Consider the following 13,881-nt stretch of genomic DNA (forward strand, 5'->3'; position numbering starts at 1 on the left):
AAGTGCCGGATGTGCGTCAACGACCAACCCATGCCTTCCCGATTGGGAAGGATGGAGAGCGGGGACAACATGACCGGGACATCGGGAGACGAACCTTCAGCATTTACCACAACCGTGCTTCTGTGACACTGCATCACTGACGCACGCCAGGTGGAGCGGACGCAGATGATAAATGCCTGCCGGATCCGCGATGGCCGTCTTTCGAGGACTTCGTTGCATTTGGCGGAGAGGTGTAGACAGTAGCAGTATTAGCTTGACAGACTCAGCAATATGCGGACTACGATCTCAAGCTTTCTGGCTCTCGCCTCTACGCAGCTAGCATGGGCCGCACCGCCGTCAGCTCATAGCAAGCCGTTCGAGCATCTCAAGCGGCAGGCCAACTCATCTTCAAGCGCGAATTTGCAAGTCGATCTTGGATATGAGGTCTACGAGGGCTACCACAACTCGACGTCCGATCTTAACTCCTGGAAAGGGTATCGTCATACTATTCCACAGCTGCGGGTATGCAGCTGACTTGCTATACAGTGTCCGCTATGCAGCGCCTCCTCTGGGCGAATATCGCTGGCAGGCACCCCAACCGCCCTCGCAGAACCGGAGCAGCGTGATCTCCGGCAGCGAATATGGACCGATATGCCCGCAGAGTCCCAATGGTGGTTCTGCGGCTCCTGCGACGTACGGAGATGAGGATTGCTTGTTCCTGAACGTGTGGGCGCCGTCGAATGCTGAAGGGTTGCCTGTGCTTGTTTGGATCCATGGCGGTGAGTAGATGCCTCGAGCCTCATTTGCTTGTGTTTGTGCTGATGGCGACCAGGCGGCTACGGGCAAGGCTCTAACCAACAGGATCTGTCGTATATCATTGGCGAGAACGGCAACAACTTTGTCGGTGTTGCTATACAGTACAGGGTTTGTTCTGGCTGCACGGCTGGTACGAGATATGGCTGATTGTGATGTTAGCTTGGTGCCTTCGGGTTCCTCTCTTCGGACGAAGTCTACCGCAATGGAGTCGTCAATGCCGGTATCTTGGACCAGACGTTTGCGTTGAAGTGGGTACAGACGTACATTCACCTCTTCGGCGGTGATCCGACCAAGGTGACTATCTGTGAGTTCTTGTCTGCTCCATACAGATGCTGAAGGACTATGCTAACATGTGCACAGCTGGCGAGTCTGCCGGGGGTGGTTCAGTCATGTTGCAGACGATGGCCTATGGTGGATCGCTGGGCACTGAGCTTTTCCAGAACGTATGTCTGTGATCACGGTCGAGAAGATGATGAGAGCTAATGGCAGCCAGTCCTTCGCCGCTTCTCCTTACCTCCCGATGCAGTACAAGTAGGCATGACTGATCACGCCATTTGAGGGCTCTGCTGAACGTCTCTCAGATACGGTGACTGGATCCCATCCCAGAGCTACTACGCCTTTGCATACCACGCTGGTTGCTTCGGTGGAAACGCGTACGGATTCGAGACCAAGAGCAGAACGATCTTCAACTGTCTCGTTGGCAAGGACACGCAGACGCTTCAGAATGCAAGCTTTGCTACCTCAGCGTCGGCGAATACTGGCATCTGGGGATTCTTGCCCGTGACTGATGGTGTTTTGTACGTTCACCGAACATTCTGTGGGAGACATCTGCTGATCCTTTCACCTATCTACCAGCATCCAAGACCTGCCTTCCAGACAGATGACGAAGGAGCGAGTGAATGGCCAGCGAATGCTGGTTGGCAATAACGCCCAAGAAGGCGCTGGTATGATACCAATCAGAAGATCCTGCCCTCTCCGAGACAGTAACTGACTGTTTGATTCATAGGCTTTGTACCCCAAAACATAACGACTGAGGGTGATCTGCTTGACTGGCTGCAATTGACTTTCCCGTCAGTATCCCCAACAGCAAAGCACTCCTTCCTCCTTAATCCCAAAACTCTAGTTTGACATCTGCTGACCAATTCGCGCTTCCGCTACAGCACGTTCAGTAACTCAGACATAGCAAAGGTTCTGCTTTATTATCCCTCTAGCAATGCTTCGACCGATCCATCTGCCGACGAGTACGCCACGAACGGGTACACTGGCGCTACTGCTCTCAACCAGTCTGCTGTAGGCACAGGCCAGCAACAGAGGGCAAACGTATGTCCAACTTCACATGTCCGCCAGACAGCTTGCTGACTATTCGAAGAATATCTACGCCGAAACCACTTTCGTCTGCCCGAGTTATTGGATGGCAGAGGCTTTCTCTGACCCGCCTCGAGCAAGCTGTACGTATCCCAACTTACTCTTCGCATTCCTGAGACGTCTACTGATGATATCGATTGCTCGGCAGACAAGTACCAGTACAGTGTGCTGCCTGCCCTGCACGGCTACGACGTCAGCGCATACTTTGGCCCAGCAGCACCTCAGCAAGGGAACTCATTTGCTCGAGCTTTTATGCGTAAGTTGTTCGATACTCTGATTCAGACCAAGCATACTGATACACCGTAGACATTGTGGGCAACTTCGTCACCGTCAACGACCCTTCCATCTCCCCGGCCATCGCCAACGGCGCCTCGTCGGGCTCTATGAACGCTAGCACTTCTGGCAATGCTGCGACAAACTGGCCTCAGTTCGACATCTACAACCCTGTCCAGCTCAATCTTAACCAAACTGGTGGAAGGGAGATCTCTCAGGAGACAATTGGAGACAGGAACTCGACGATTTACGTTAGTCCTGGTTTGATGAACGACTTTAGCTTAGTCAACGCTTATACTTGGGAGGGCGGCCGTGGTATGCGGTGTGATTTTTGGAAGAGCGTTGGAGGAATTGTTCCTGAGTAGCAATTCTGGCTGTGAAGGATAGCTAACAAAATGTAAGGTATTGTACCTATGATCGCTCAATGATTCTGTTGCGATCTGGTTACACCAGAACATGTTCTCGATCGTCGCCACAACTTCTCGTTTCGGATGTAGTGACCCGAGGTCGCTCTGCATTCACCGTTGTTTGCGAGGAGGCGCCCAACTGGTTTTGCAACGCAGTCTAACCTTGAGTGATTTCATGTATCGACGTTGGTTCTACCCAAAACATTCGTGCTAAGATGTTGGTCATCACTCAACTAATATATCTCGTGGGCTACGCTCTTGCAGCGGATCCTGTCGTCAAGGTGCTGAATGGTTCTTACAGCGGACTGCATCTGCCACAGTTCAAACAAGATCTCTTCTTGGGAATGCCGTTCGCACAAGGTTGATTCCATAGTCCCGTTGACATCACCAAGCTAATGGGACCACAACAGATACTGGTGAAGCGAATCGGTTTCGTATCCCGCAGAGCCTGAACGAAACATGGCATGGCATTCGCCCAGCCATTCAGTATGGCGACGCATGCCCGGACAACGAGCCCGACGCAGACGCAGCGTACGGCATGAGCGAGAACTGTCTCAGCATCAATATAGTACGTCCGTCAGAATGCCAGGGCAAGCTGCCAGTTATGTTCTGGATTCACGGCGGATCGTATCAGGTTGGAACCAGCGGACTGTCGTACTACAACCTCACGTACATTGTGCAACGCTCGGTGGAGATTGGAAAACCAATGATAGCGGCGTCGATCAATTATCGAAAGGGTGGCTGGGGGAACATGTATAGCATTGAGATCCAGGTACGGTCTGGTGAAGGCAATTTGCTGTCTGGCGATGTGGCTGACCGTTTGTCAGGGATCGGGCAACACGAATCTTGCACTCAGGGACATGCGAATGGGCCTAGCTTGGGTGCAGGAGAATATAGCTGCGTTCGGTGGCGACGAAGAGTCAGTCACCATTTGGGTATGTTTCAAACCTAAGTGAACAAAATGATCATGGCATTTCATTGGTTACTGATCGTTCTAGGGCGAGTCTGCGGGATCATTTGCTGTCGGCCAACTTTTGATGTCCTACGGCGGCAGGACCGACGGCCTCTTCCATCGATCGATACAGGAGTCCGGAAGCGCGGCCACCGCTTGGTACAACGGAAGCGACTGGTACCAGCCGATATACCAGGGGATCGTGGACGATGCCGGATGTACCGATGCTATCGATACCTTAGAGTGCCTGCGTACGGTGCCTTACAAGGAGCTGTATCCTCTGCTCAACCAATCCAGACTTGTTGGAGCACCAGGTTGGTATCCGACAGTGGACGGAGACGTGATACCCAACTTCCCGACGACAATGCTAGAGGAAGGCAGATTCGCGCATATACCTCACTTGTACGGCAGCAACTCCGACGAAGGGACTGACAATGCACCCTTCGGCATCGATACTGACGAAGATCTTGAAACGTATTTACTGAAGGACACAGGCTTCCAATTCCCACCCAGCGCTGTGTCGAGGATCTTGGAGCTTTACCCTGACGAACCATCTGAAGGTGTACCAATCAATACGGGCGACCGACGTTTTGTGAAGGAGGGACGGCAGTACAAGAGGGTGGCAGCCATTGTAGGCGACGTCTTCTACCATGCAACTCGCCTCAACGATGCTCGCTACTACTCGAAATGCTCGCCGACTTACATTTACCGCTTCAACACTCGGCCATACGAAAACGATACTAGCACGTATCTTGCTCCTGCCTATAAAGGCGTCGAGCATTTCAGCGAGGTTGCTTTTGTTTTCAATAACCCAGAGAGCGTCGGTCCATGGCCAGAGTACAGGGCTCTTAGCAATGATATGAGTGATATGTGAGGCATTGATGAGACCTCATATCCTGGAGGCATTCGCTAACTCTGCTGTGTAGGTGGATCAACTTCGCACATGACGGGAATCCAAACAGTGAGGGTCTACCTCACTGGCCGCTCTACAATGACAGCAAAGAGGGCTGTAATCTGGTACTACAGACCGAGAGTCAAGGAGGCAGCTATGTCGAAGAGGACACCTATCGCTTAGCAGGCAGGGAGTATCTGACGACATGGGCGAGGAGGCGGCATGTCTGACGTGCGGTCAACGCGGAGAGGCGCTCTTACCGCTGCAAAAGCTGTCGATGAGAGCGTGTTCTCGACAGGCCTAGCATATTGTTGCCGACGTGGGAATGGCAACAGATTGATGATGACGGCTTCGAGTTTGGGCATCCTAGCAAGCGAAGTGGACGAACATGCCTGACGCAGCTGTATTTGCATTATTGTCTATGGTGCCTACGAGGCGAACGGGCCAGCCCATATGGACTGAGCGTTACGAGCTCTTCTTGTTGAGAGTCAGCTCATCTCCCACCGCTCCATCGACGCCCCGGATGAACTGCCACGTGAGCTTCTTCGCGCTGTGAACCGTGAGCTTGGAGAAACCGTAGTGCTTCTGGTCTAGCACATTCGTGAGCGGTAGCTTCTTCTCATCGTCGCTCAAGATGCTGTGGCTCTCAATGTTGCCCGCTTGGCCATTGACCACGTGCGTCATCGATACGCCTGTGTGAACTCAGCGATTGTCTCAATAGTTGCAGGGATGCAGTGTCTTACCTGGGTTTGTGTTGTATTCATCCTTGCCAACAACCGAAGCGTGATCGATCGTGCCATTGTGGCCCATTGGGTACATTCTCTCGTACCAGTGAATGTGGCCAGCCAAGTACATGTCGACGCCGTTCTTCAGCATGAGATCTTCGAAGGCGTTGCGGAGGTCCTGCTGGTAGGAAGACACCTCTGAAGAGTACATTGGACGATGGCTCATGCAGATCACCTAAGGAAGCGTAAGCATCAGCAGATCTCCGAGACAATGTGCATGGGGAAACACACCCATGGTGTCTTTGTGCGGTCCACACTCTCAAGGTCTTTCTTCAGCCAGTTCCACTGCTCGTATGATTCGTTCTCGGTCCAATTGCCATTGATGGCACCGAAAGGACCACTGTCGGTGGAGTATGTTTCCTACAGACGGCCTTTAATACCTTTCGTGCAATGAACACATCAGTCCTGGTCTTGAATTACTTACGTTTTCAGCGGGTAGTCCATGATCGTTGGTATCTCTGACGAAGGGCCACTCGGGGCTGAATGGGAAGTCGGTCTCTCCATCAATCGAGACGAAATGCACCAGACCATAATCGAATGAGTACCAAAAGTTGCCCACGCCTCCGCTTTCCTCTCCCGGCATGCGGAACCGGTGCTGGTAGGTTGTGAAGTTTCTCTGTGACGGCGGACAGCTGTAGTAGGTGAGCTCAGATTCCGGTGCGGACGCATTGGGCTTGTTGTCATTGAGATAAGCAGTCAACGTGTTGTTGCCACCGTCAAACTCGGCACAGGCAGCTTCATGATTCCCAGGAAGCGTCATGTAGGGGATTTTGAGTGTGATCTTGTTCATCCACTGCTGCCAGAGATCCCAGTTCGACTCGTACAGAACACTCATATCTCCTCCCCATGGTCCACCCTGATTTGGAATTTCACCTTGTGGTATTGGGTGGTTCAGATATTCTTCCGGGTATGGAGGACCGCCCGGAAGTCTTGTATCGGACCCGTTGTAGCAGACCGGCCAGTCTTCCTATAACGAAGCACACCACGGTCAGCAGTCTCTTATTATTACAGTATCAGGATTTCATACCTCGCATGGCAGGATGCCTGAGTACCAATCATCTGCGTAACTGATATCTCCACCGTGCCAGGCAAATGCAAGGCCTTCTTGAGCTTCCCGGGCCAGGTACTTGTGAGTGCCACGTGCGTTCGTGTAGCCCATATCATTGAGAACAGCAATGCTGAATGGCTTTTGGTTGCCAGCCTCGTGAGCAGTCTTGAATGAGAGTACCTGGCTCTCGGTGGTGCCATTGGCGGCCGGAATGGAGTAGTAGTACGTCTGACCAGGCTTCAGGTTCTCGATCTTGACATTGTGATAGAACTGACTGCACTGCGTCACGGCGACCTTCGAACAGGGCGGGGTCCTGTCGTAGCTGGTCGTCTGGCCAGTGGCCTTGTGGTTCAGCTTGGCAGCACTGACTCCCCAGTGGACACAGGGTGCTTCTCCAAGTCCGAAAGGCGTTTGATAGTGGATTGTGATTCCATTCGGGATGTAGGAGGTGGAGATGACATTCACGTTGTTCTGCGGCGATGAACTCTTTGGCTGAACGGCTGGTTTTTCCACCAGCCTTGGAAATCCTTTGCCGTTGCCTTTGACGGAAGGATTGACCCAGTCTCTAGTGATCATATCAGCTTTATTCCTGTGTGTACGAAGAACTCGTGAGCATGCGTACCCGACAGGAACTTTTGGTCCGGTGTACCTAAGCAGTAGAATATATCAGCAGGGTCTCGATACGTAAACTACGCAAGACCACAGAGGCTTCGTGCCGCCGTATGGACTCACGGGAACCGAGTGTCGACATCTCGCTTAGTCGGAGGAGCTGCTTCACCAAGCTGCGAAGCCGCCAATGCTGTGAGCAGCGCCGATACCGTGGTGGTCTTCATCTTGCCGATACGAAAGTATGAAGAGACGGAGAGGAAACAAGACGTAGATAAGGCTAATAAAACTCCGCGATGTCCTCTCAACTACAGGCGACGCGCCACTCACGATGCCGCGTTTCCGTGGGCCCACGGTATCCGAACGTCCAGGTCTGTGGGTCATTTTGTGCCTCGAGATGCTGTATGTCTAGAGATGCAGCACGTGGAAGAAGAAAACAGCGACAGCGTCCAAGCACGTTGTCCAATAGTTCAGCACTTCCAAGCACGTGGGATGTCTGGGTCTTTGCACCTTCCTGTTCAAGCTAGCACAAGCAACACCAAGCCTTTCTTCCTGCCTTGAGTCCGCGCTTGCATGGCTTAACGGCGGGATTCTCTGACCGGGACAAGTGAGATGATAAGACGCAGGGAGCGGCAAGATTCGAAGAGACTTGGCATTGTAGGTTCTGCGATAGAGCGTTGATTGAGCGTAGAGTGCAAATGGAGCCTCGACTCGCCAGCAAATCCACATGATGAGATAAGGGTATGAATTAAAAACAAAATGCAGTCACGACAACGGACATTGGTTGTGTTGCACACATTGCGAATTAGTCTGCCTTCTGCAGGTTTCTCCTCCAAGCACGTGGTGCCATCGTCGTCGCCTTACCATCTTCCACGGTGAACACTATCTGGTCGAGATCGATGCCGCCATACCGAGTCGCTCCGACAAGAAACCAATTCTCGCAGCCTGCCAACATAGGAGGATAGCGTTAGTGTGATCTCGAACATGCTAGGGGTACCTGACATCGACCTACCAGTCGAGAAGAGCCCGAGAGACGGATCGTTGCCCTTCTTGTCCGAAACTGCTCTGTACGCAATTTTGTATTCAGACTCGGAGGTCGCGTGGATGAGGTTGGTTGGATAAAGGTGTAGAACGGTGGTTTCAGGGTCGAGACCCTAGAATCAGACAGGTCAGCAACGGTCTCTGATGTTTGGTGGCTGGTCAAGAGTGCTGTTTCATCAGTTGTGACTTACCGGAAAAGTCTCAGTTCCGTTGCTTGCGAACTTTACAACGCGCAAACCGGGCTTGCCAGCGTCGGTAGTAAGCTCGACTTCGAAGTCTACGTCCCCTGTCGACTTGTACGTGCCTGCATACTTCTCATGGGCCTGAGCGCGTGCAATTTTCTCGAGCGCGGGAAACAGAATTGGTGTGATGACCTCCGCAAGGAGACTCCTAGTGGTGGTCGTATCGTTTCCTGCGACCAGCATTCCAAAGCCCACGTTGTACTCTTTGCTGAGGATGAGATGGCTGCTGTAGTCCAGCACATCTCCCGTCTTGGTGTAAAGGTCGAAGTCATGATCGTTCAGGAGTCCAGGGACCCTAAAGATCTCCCACGGCATGCCGACGGCAGCTGTGGTGCTCTCTGTGAAGATGGATGGCTTCATCCATTGGCGAGTGACTGCTGGCGAGAGTTCACTGGATTTGAGAATGCTTCGCCCGAGTTTGGCGATGTCTGACTGTGTACTGAAGTACCCGCCGACTCTGCAACACGATCAGCTTGGTTTCGTGGCAGGTGTCATTAAGCACGAAGCGACTCACGGAGACTCGATGCCCAAGATAGCTTGATACCCTGAGTTGACCCCAAGCGGGATGACCGCATTGTCCAGACCTTCTGGATTCGAGTAACTGGACTGCGTCATGTTGAGTCTCTCGAACAGACCATCAACCATATCCGAAGTACTTTTGCCGGTGATGCGCTCGAACGCAGCTGCTAGGATGATGTAGCCGCCATTAGAGTAGACTGGGGTCGAGAATGGGGCGTAGATTGGGTCTGCCGCGATTATGCCGGCGAGCCACTCTGCGTCGGGTCAGGTCTTGTCAGTGACATGAGCGGAAGGGCAGACATACGTTCAATACTACAGGCATCGGTAGGGCCCAAGCCGCATGGTGGAAGAGCCGATTCGGGCAATGGAGGGAGTCCGAGCGCGACGGCACCCTCTCCTCCACCCACGGACGAAAAGGGATCGAGCAGCTCCGCCGGTGTTGAGTCTGCGCAGCTTGGTTAGCAACGATACCGACTGCAGCGCGGAGATTCATATACAGTCTCGTGGGATGCCGGCTTGGTGGCTTGCCAGTGCTCCGAGCGTGATCTCATCCCAATCCGTGCAGTCAATCGGGCCATCCGCAGCAGAGCATTTCTTAGCCGCCTTCTTCAGTTCGGGAATGTACTTGGTGATCGGTTGATCCCAGTACGTCGGACCAGCTTCAATCAACCAGGCGTAAGCACTGACAAGCTTCGACAAGCTTCCAATGCGGAAGATTGCGTCCTCGGTAATCTTGGTGACACCCTGGGAGGCTTTCTGTAGCACGGATGAAGAGTATTGGTACGAGAAGAATTCACTGTCGCTGGTGTCGAACACGGTGAGAGCGATTGAGTTGTTTTTGTAGCCGAACCAAGGTCCCGCAGGCGTTTGGCCTGTCTCTGTAGCATTGTCGAGGACCGCTTGTAGGACCTCGAATGCCTCCTTTAGGACGGGGGAATCAGCCAGGCCAGTCGGTGCCTCAAAGACAGGACCCAGAATGGGACACGGTTTGGCGGTAGCGATCGAGCTTAGAGCAAGAGACAGAAGGAAGGAAGAGAACAACATTGTGAGAGCGTCGTGCTATACACAGCTTGCGGCGCGAAAGAAGAAGGGGACCCACGCGACTGTATACTTATCACCAGAGGTTGTCGCCGCGCATGATCGTCCATCTTCAAAATTGTCTGCGGATTCGCGATTCCCATTTCGTCGTGGTTCAGTGTGCTTCGCCATCAAATGTACTGCTTTGGTACATTCATCTCAAAGGCGCCACACCTGTGGTTAACGAAACGTCATTGGGTTCGTAAAAACTGCACGCGCGTGCCCTTGGAGGAGCCAGCCTTGCCAGCTGAGGAGGCTCAAGTAAAGATCATCGCCAGCGATGGCAGGCATTGCTTGTCGCACTAGAGGTTGTGTGAGAGACTTAGCTTACCTGTGCCAGTGCAAATGAGCAAGGACTGAGAGGGACGGTGTTGATGTCCAAAAATATCGAGCAGGCTGAGGAAGAGAGAGGAAAAGAGGTCGCACGTGATTTCTATTGGTGCTCGTTCGCATTTCTGAACGCGGCTAGACTGAACTGTCGAGTCAGTAACAATTTATCGGTAGGGCTTGAATGGCTCCTCACTGCCGTCCGGGTATTCATTGGTGGAGTGTGAGAAAAAGGGTATGGTATGCGTATATAGCTCGAAGTCCACAATGGCTCTGCACCATCTTCTCGACCGCAACGATATCAGTAGTGGCAGCAGAAGACAGTCCTCAACGCAAAGCCAGGAAGCCTCTCAGTGACTACCCATCATTCATGCTCCTCCGCTTTGATGGGACTACCTGGCCATAGGCCCAAACTCTCCGTATACTCGATCCATTCACCGTCGGACTCAAAGCGCCGTCTTTTACAGTAAAGCCGCTTTTCACTCTTCGTCAAGTCGTAGTGTGCTCGGTACAGCCGCTTCGTTTCAGGGATGTCGGCTGCCCGCCGAGGAGCGTGCAGACCTCGCTCTTCAACAAACATGAGCGAAGAGGCCGCCGCCGCCATGGTACGGCTATCCCAGGCCCCTTCTTGGGAGTTGTGTTCTTGGAGAATTTGGATGGCTCGACGGCGCAATATGGGGTCTCGACATTTCAATGCGGTGAAGTAGAGTGGTGAAACGATTCCTAAGGTGTGTCAGCATAGGCCACAAACCATACCGATCATGCCCATTGGTGACGTACCCATGTCCAGCATGAAATTACGGCGTGCAGTTTTGGGAAGCATTGGCGGAAGCTCCTCTGCAATCTCGATTATGCGTTCGAAGTCTGGGATGTAGCTATCCCAAAGCATTTCTCGGCCATCCGTGAGACTGGTCGATACCATCAAACGACAGCAAATGTGGTGAGTCTGTAGTATCCTTGCCGCAGACAAGTCTTTCGGGCGCGTCAACTTCAGCATCAGTTGTGACATGGCCAACTCCCAGTCCCGGAGTGAACGCAGTTGCTGGAGCAGCTGCTCTTCGTACGGCTCGTATCCATGACGCGCCTTTCCTTGCGCAGTAAACCGGTGTTGGTCGGCGAAATGTACAAATTCTGACATTGCAGCCATGCGGAGGTTTAGGTGATGATGGGCCTCATTGATGCTGCTGAAAACTACTTCTCGGTTTGCCGGGCTCTTGATCTCGTCCATTACAGGTCGGTTGAGCTGTGTTCTTGCGGAGGTGAATAGCGACACCTGAATGTCAAGTCTTTCGAAGGCCTCGACCAAAGGCTGCAAGGCACCTGCACTGGATGGAGATGGGTCGTCCTGGGACTGAATGATCTTCATTCCACCGTTGAGGTGGGATCGTGCCTGTAACCATCCGTTCTTGCGAAGCTCAAAGGCAACGAACAGGAGACATGTTACGAGAATCAGCTGCGTTGCCGCCTGCCCTTGTAGGGGTATCTTGTCGTGGAGAGCCCGCATCGACATGCTGTAATGTTTTAGGGCGAGTTCATCGTTGCTGCCATCGTCCTCGTGCCGCTCCAGTGCGCCCAAAGCAATGGCCGCGTTTCGAGCGGCAGGTTCGTGCATAGCGATGGAAATGACATGGCGATGCCATACACAGGAATCGAAGAGCCCCGCCAGACTGTCCACCACATGGACTCGAAAGTGGTGGAACGCTGAGTCCTCTTCGACGGTGGTGTCGGGGAGGGACGTAGGTCGAATCCATTTCAACGTGAGCTCGCCCGTCGAGCTGGTACTCGTTTGGGCTATGCGGATGGGTTCATAGCCATCACACACACGATTCGAGGAGACACAGCGTCGACAAGCCGGCTTCTCTTCGCCGCACTTCACTCGTCGCAGCCTGGGCATTTGTCAGCTGTTGATTATGTGGTAGTACAGAAGAAGACATACCGGCAATTTTTGCAGCCTGTGTCTCGTGGTCAGCCAGATCATCGTAGGACAGCAAATGGAAACGGACGTACCTGTCCTGACTTTGGGATTAAATCTTCTTTGTCTTGGTTTGGGTTGTCCGGTGGGTGTCTCCGTCTTGGAGCGGTTCGGTTTGGTCATATTCTTGAACAGTTCGGGACTTGATACCTCATTGAGCCCAAAGTGCGACTGCGGCAGGGAGACTAATATACGGTTGGAATACTCCGCAGGCAGGACGAGGAAGGTTTATGATCTGCACACAAGCCTGTGACTAGGCATCTGCAGATAATGCTGCGGCTTCTCGTCACGCATGCCGAAGCGGAGGATGTGCCTGCCCTGGAGTTCCCGTGTCGTGGAGTTGCTTTAGGAGTCGGAGTGCCGGGGTTGTAACGGATAGTGTGAAGGCCTGTCCAGGAACACGAGAAGAAGTCAATATGCAGTGAGGCAGTGTACCTACCGACCTGCCGTTTAGGCTGGATGCGCCCACTGCAGCTCTATTGATCCTACGGCAGACCGAAGCAGACTTGGCGGATGTTGGAGACTCGCTGCCCCCCTGTCGATGCACGATCCTTCGCTCGAAACCTTGAATCCTTCCAGGTCTCATGTAATCACCTGCCCGAAATACATGTACTCTGTATCTTGCTGATGTCACGCGGATCGTAGACAGAGCGCACTAATGCGATACCATCAGACAGCAACTCCACGGGGCAAAGTACTCCACAGCACCATTGATGATAACAACAAGACTCCTCCGCTCAGAGATGAGTATTCGTTGTTAAGGTCCTCTTGACCTTTGATTTCGCTAAGGATCATACTAGTATAGATTACTCCAGAAAGCGGCTGGATATCGAGCAGGAAGGTAGGCGGATTCACTTTCTAATGTCTCATTTGGATCTCTCGAGGGCCGCGCTTTCGGTTGGGAGTGCTGTCCTCTAGGCTCTCCCGTACTGGTCTCGCACCTGGAAGCCATCGTGGAAGCAATCTGGAAACTCGTCAGCCGGCCACAGAGAGAGAACGAGACAAAGGGAGCATCGCAGCGTAGATGGACAAGCAGTGTGCTACTGAACGGGATGAGGCGGTTCAAGAAGTGCCCAGCGAGAACCACCGCCTCGTGCAACTCAAGCATAACTGGTGGCTGTGGGAGCTGCTTTCCTGCTTATTCAGTGTCGGTTGCATCGCCGCCAATGCTGGTGTTCTGAAGCGTTTCGATGGCCACCCTTTACCACCATGGCCGCTCGGCATCACCTTGGACGCCCTGATATCGCTACTAGCAGTCGTGGGAAAGTCTGCCTTGCTCGTCACGGTATCAGCATGTATCGGCCAGCTGAGGTGGAACTGGTTCAGCCGGCCGAGGGATCTGGCGGACTTTGAGCTCTTCGACGCTGCCTCAAGAGGACCAGGAGGGGCTGTCTGGCTGCCATTCCGGACGCTGCCGAATCACCTAGTTACTGTGGCGGGCATCATCATGGTTGCGGCGCTGGCTTTTGAGCCCTTGGTGCAGCAGGGGGTGTGATATGCGCCACGGGAAGTGCCTGATAAAAGAGCTGTCGCGCTGGCACCTCGTGCGCAAGTATACGATAATCGTCAATTTGCAGCAA

At 53.1% G+C, this 13,881-nt stretch overlaps 5 protein-coding genes across 5 annotated transcripts; 2 read left to right on the forward strand and 3 right to left on the reverse strand.

The window, feature by feature from the left end:
* Positions 1-270: 270 nt before the first annotated feature.
* On the forward strand, positions 271-2,798 carry LTR77_006844 (uncharacterized protein; the record flags this gene model as incomplete). Its single annotated transcript, XM_064804084.1, has 12 exons — positions 271-473; positions 526-758; positions 812-903; positions 955-1,099; positions 1,156-1,238; positions 1,402-1,592; positions 1,651-1,739; positions 1,802-1,865; positions 1,956-2,115; positions 2,165-2,243; positions 2,309-2,416; positions 2,467-2,798. 12 exons carry the CDS (start codon positions 271-273, stop codon positions 2,796-2,798), a joined length of 1,779 nt encoding a protein of 592 aa, XP_064657885.1.
* A 257-nt stretch (positions 2,799-3,055) lies between these two features.
* Positions 3,056-4,666, forward strand: LTR77_006845 (uncharacterized protein; the record flags this gene model as incomplete). The annotated part of the gene is made up of 4 exons (XM_064804085.1): positions 3,056-3,200; positions 3,251-3,612; positions 3,668-3,775; positions 3,839-4,666. 4 exons carry the CDS (start codon positions 3,056-3,058, stop codon positions 4,664-4,666), a joined length of 1,443 nt encoding a protein of 480 aa, XP_064657886.1.
* Positions 4,667-5,149: 483 nt separating this feature from the next.
* Positions 5,150-7,350, reverse strand: LTR77_006846 (uncharacterized protein; the record flags this gene model as incomplete). The annotated part of the gene is made up of 6 exons (XM_064804086.1): positions 5,150-5,376; positions 5,428-5,644; positions 5,701-5,829; positions 5,894-6,436; positions 6,497-7,082; positions 7,250-7,350. The coding sequence occupies 6 exons, from the start codon at positions 7,348-7,350 to the stop codon at positions 5,150-5,152; spliced, it is 1,803 nt and encodes a 600-aa protein (XP_064657887.1).
* A 578-nt stretch (positions 7,351-7,928) lies between these two features.
* Positions 7,929-9,969, reverse strand: LTR77_006847 (uncharacterized protein; the record flags this gene model as incomplete). The annotated part of the gene is made up of 6 exons (XM_064804087.1): positions 7,929-8,068; positions 8,136-8,277; positions 8,356-8,863; positions 8,921-9,179; positions 9,230-9,370; positions 9,423-9,969. The coding sequence occupies 6 exons, from the start codon at positions 9,967-9,969 to the stop codon at positions 7,929-7,931; spliced, it is 1,737 nt and encodes a 578-aa protein (XP_064657888.1).
* A 724-nt stretch (positions 9,970-10,693) lies between these two features.
* On the reverse strand, positions 10,694-12,424 carry LTR77_006848 (uncharacterized protein; the record flags this gene model as incomplete). The annotated part of the gene is made up of 4 exons (XM_064804088.1): positions 10,694-11,052; positions 11,110-12,215; positions 12,266-12,281; positions 12,337-12,424. 4 exons carry the CDS (start codon positions 12,422-12,424, stop codon positions 10,694-10,696), a joined length of 1,569 nt encoding a protein of 522 aa, XP_064657889.1.
* Positions 12,425-13,881: the final 1,457 nt, after the last annotated feature.

The sequence above is a fragment of the Saxophila tyrrhenica genome (genome assembly GCF_035928015.1).
Source record: "Saxophila tyrrhenica strain CCFEE 5935 chromosome Unknown scaffold_10, whole genome shotgun sequence".
Classification (NCBI taxonomy): Eukaryota; Fungi; Ascomycota; class Dothideomycetes; order Mycosphaerellales; family Extremaceae; genus Saxophila; species Saxophila tyrrhenica.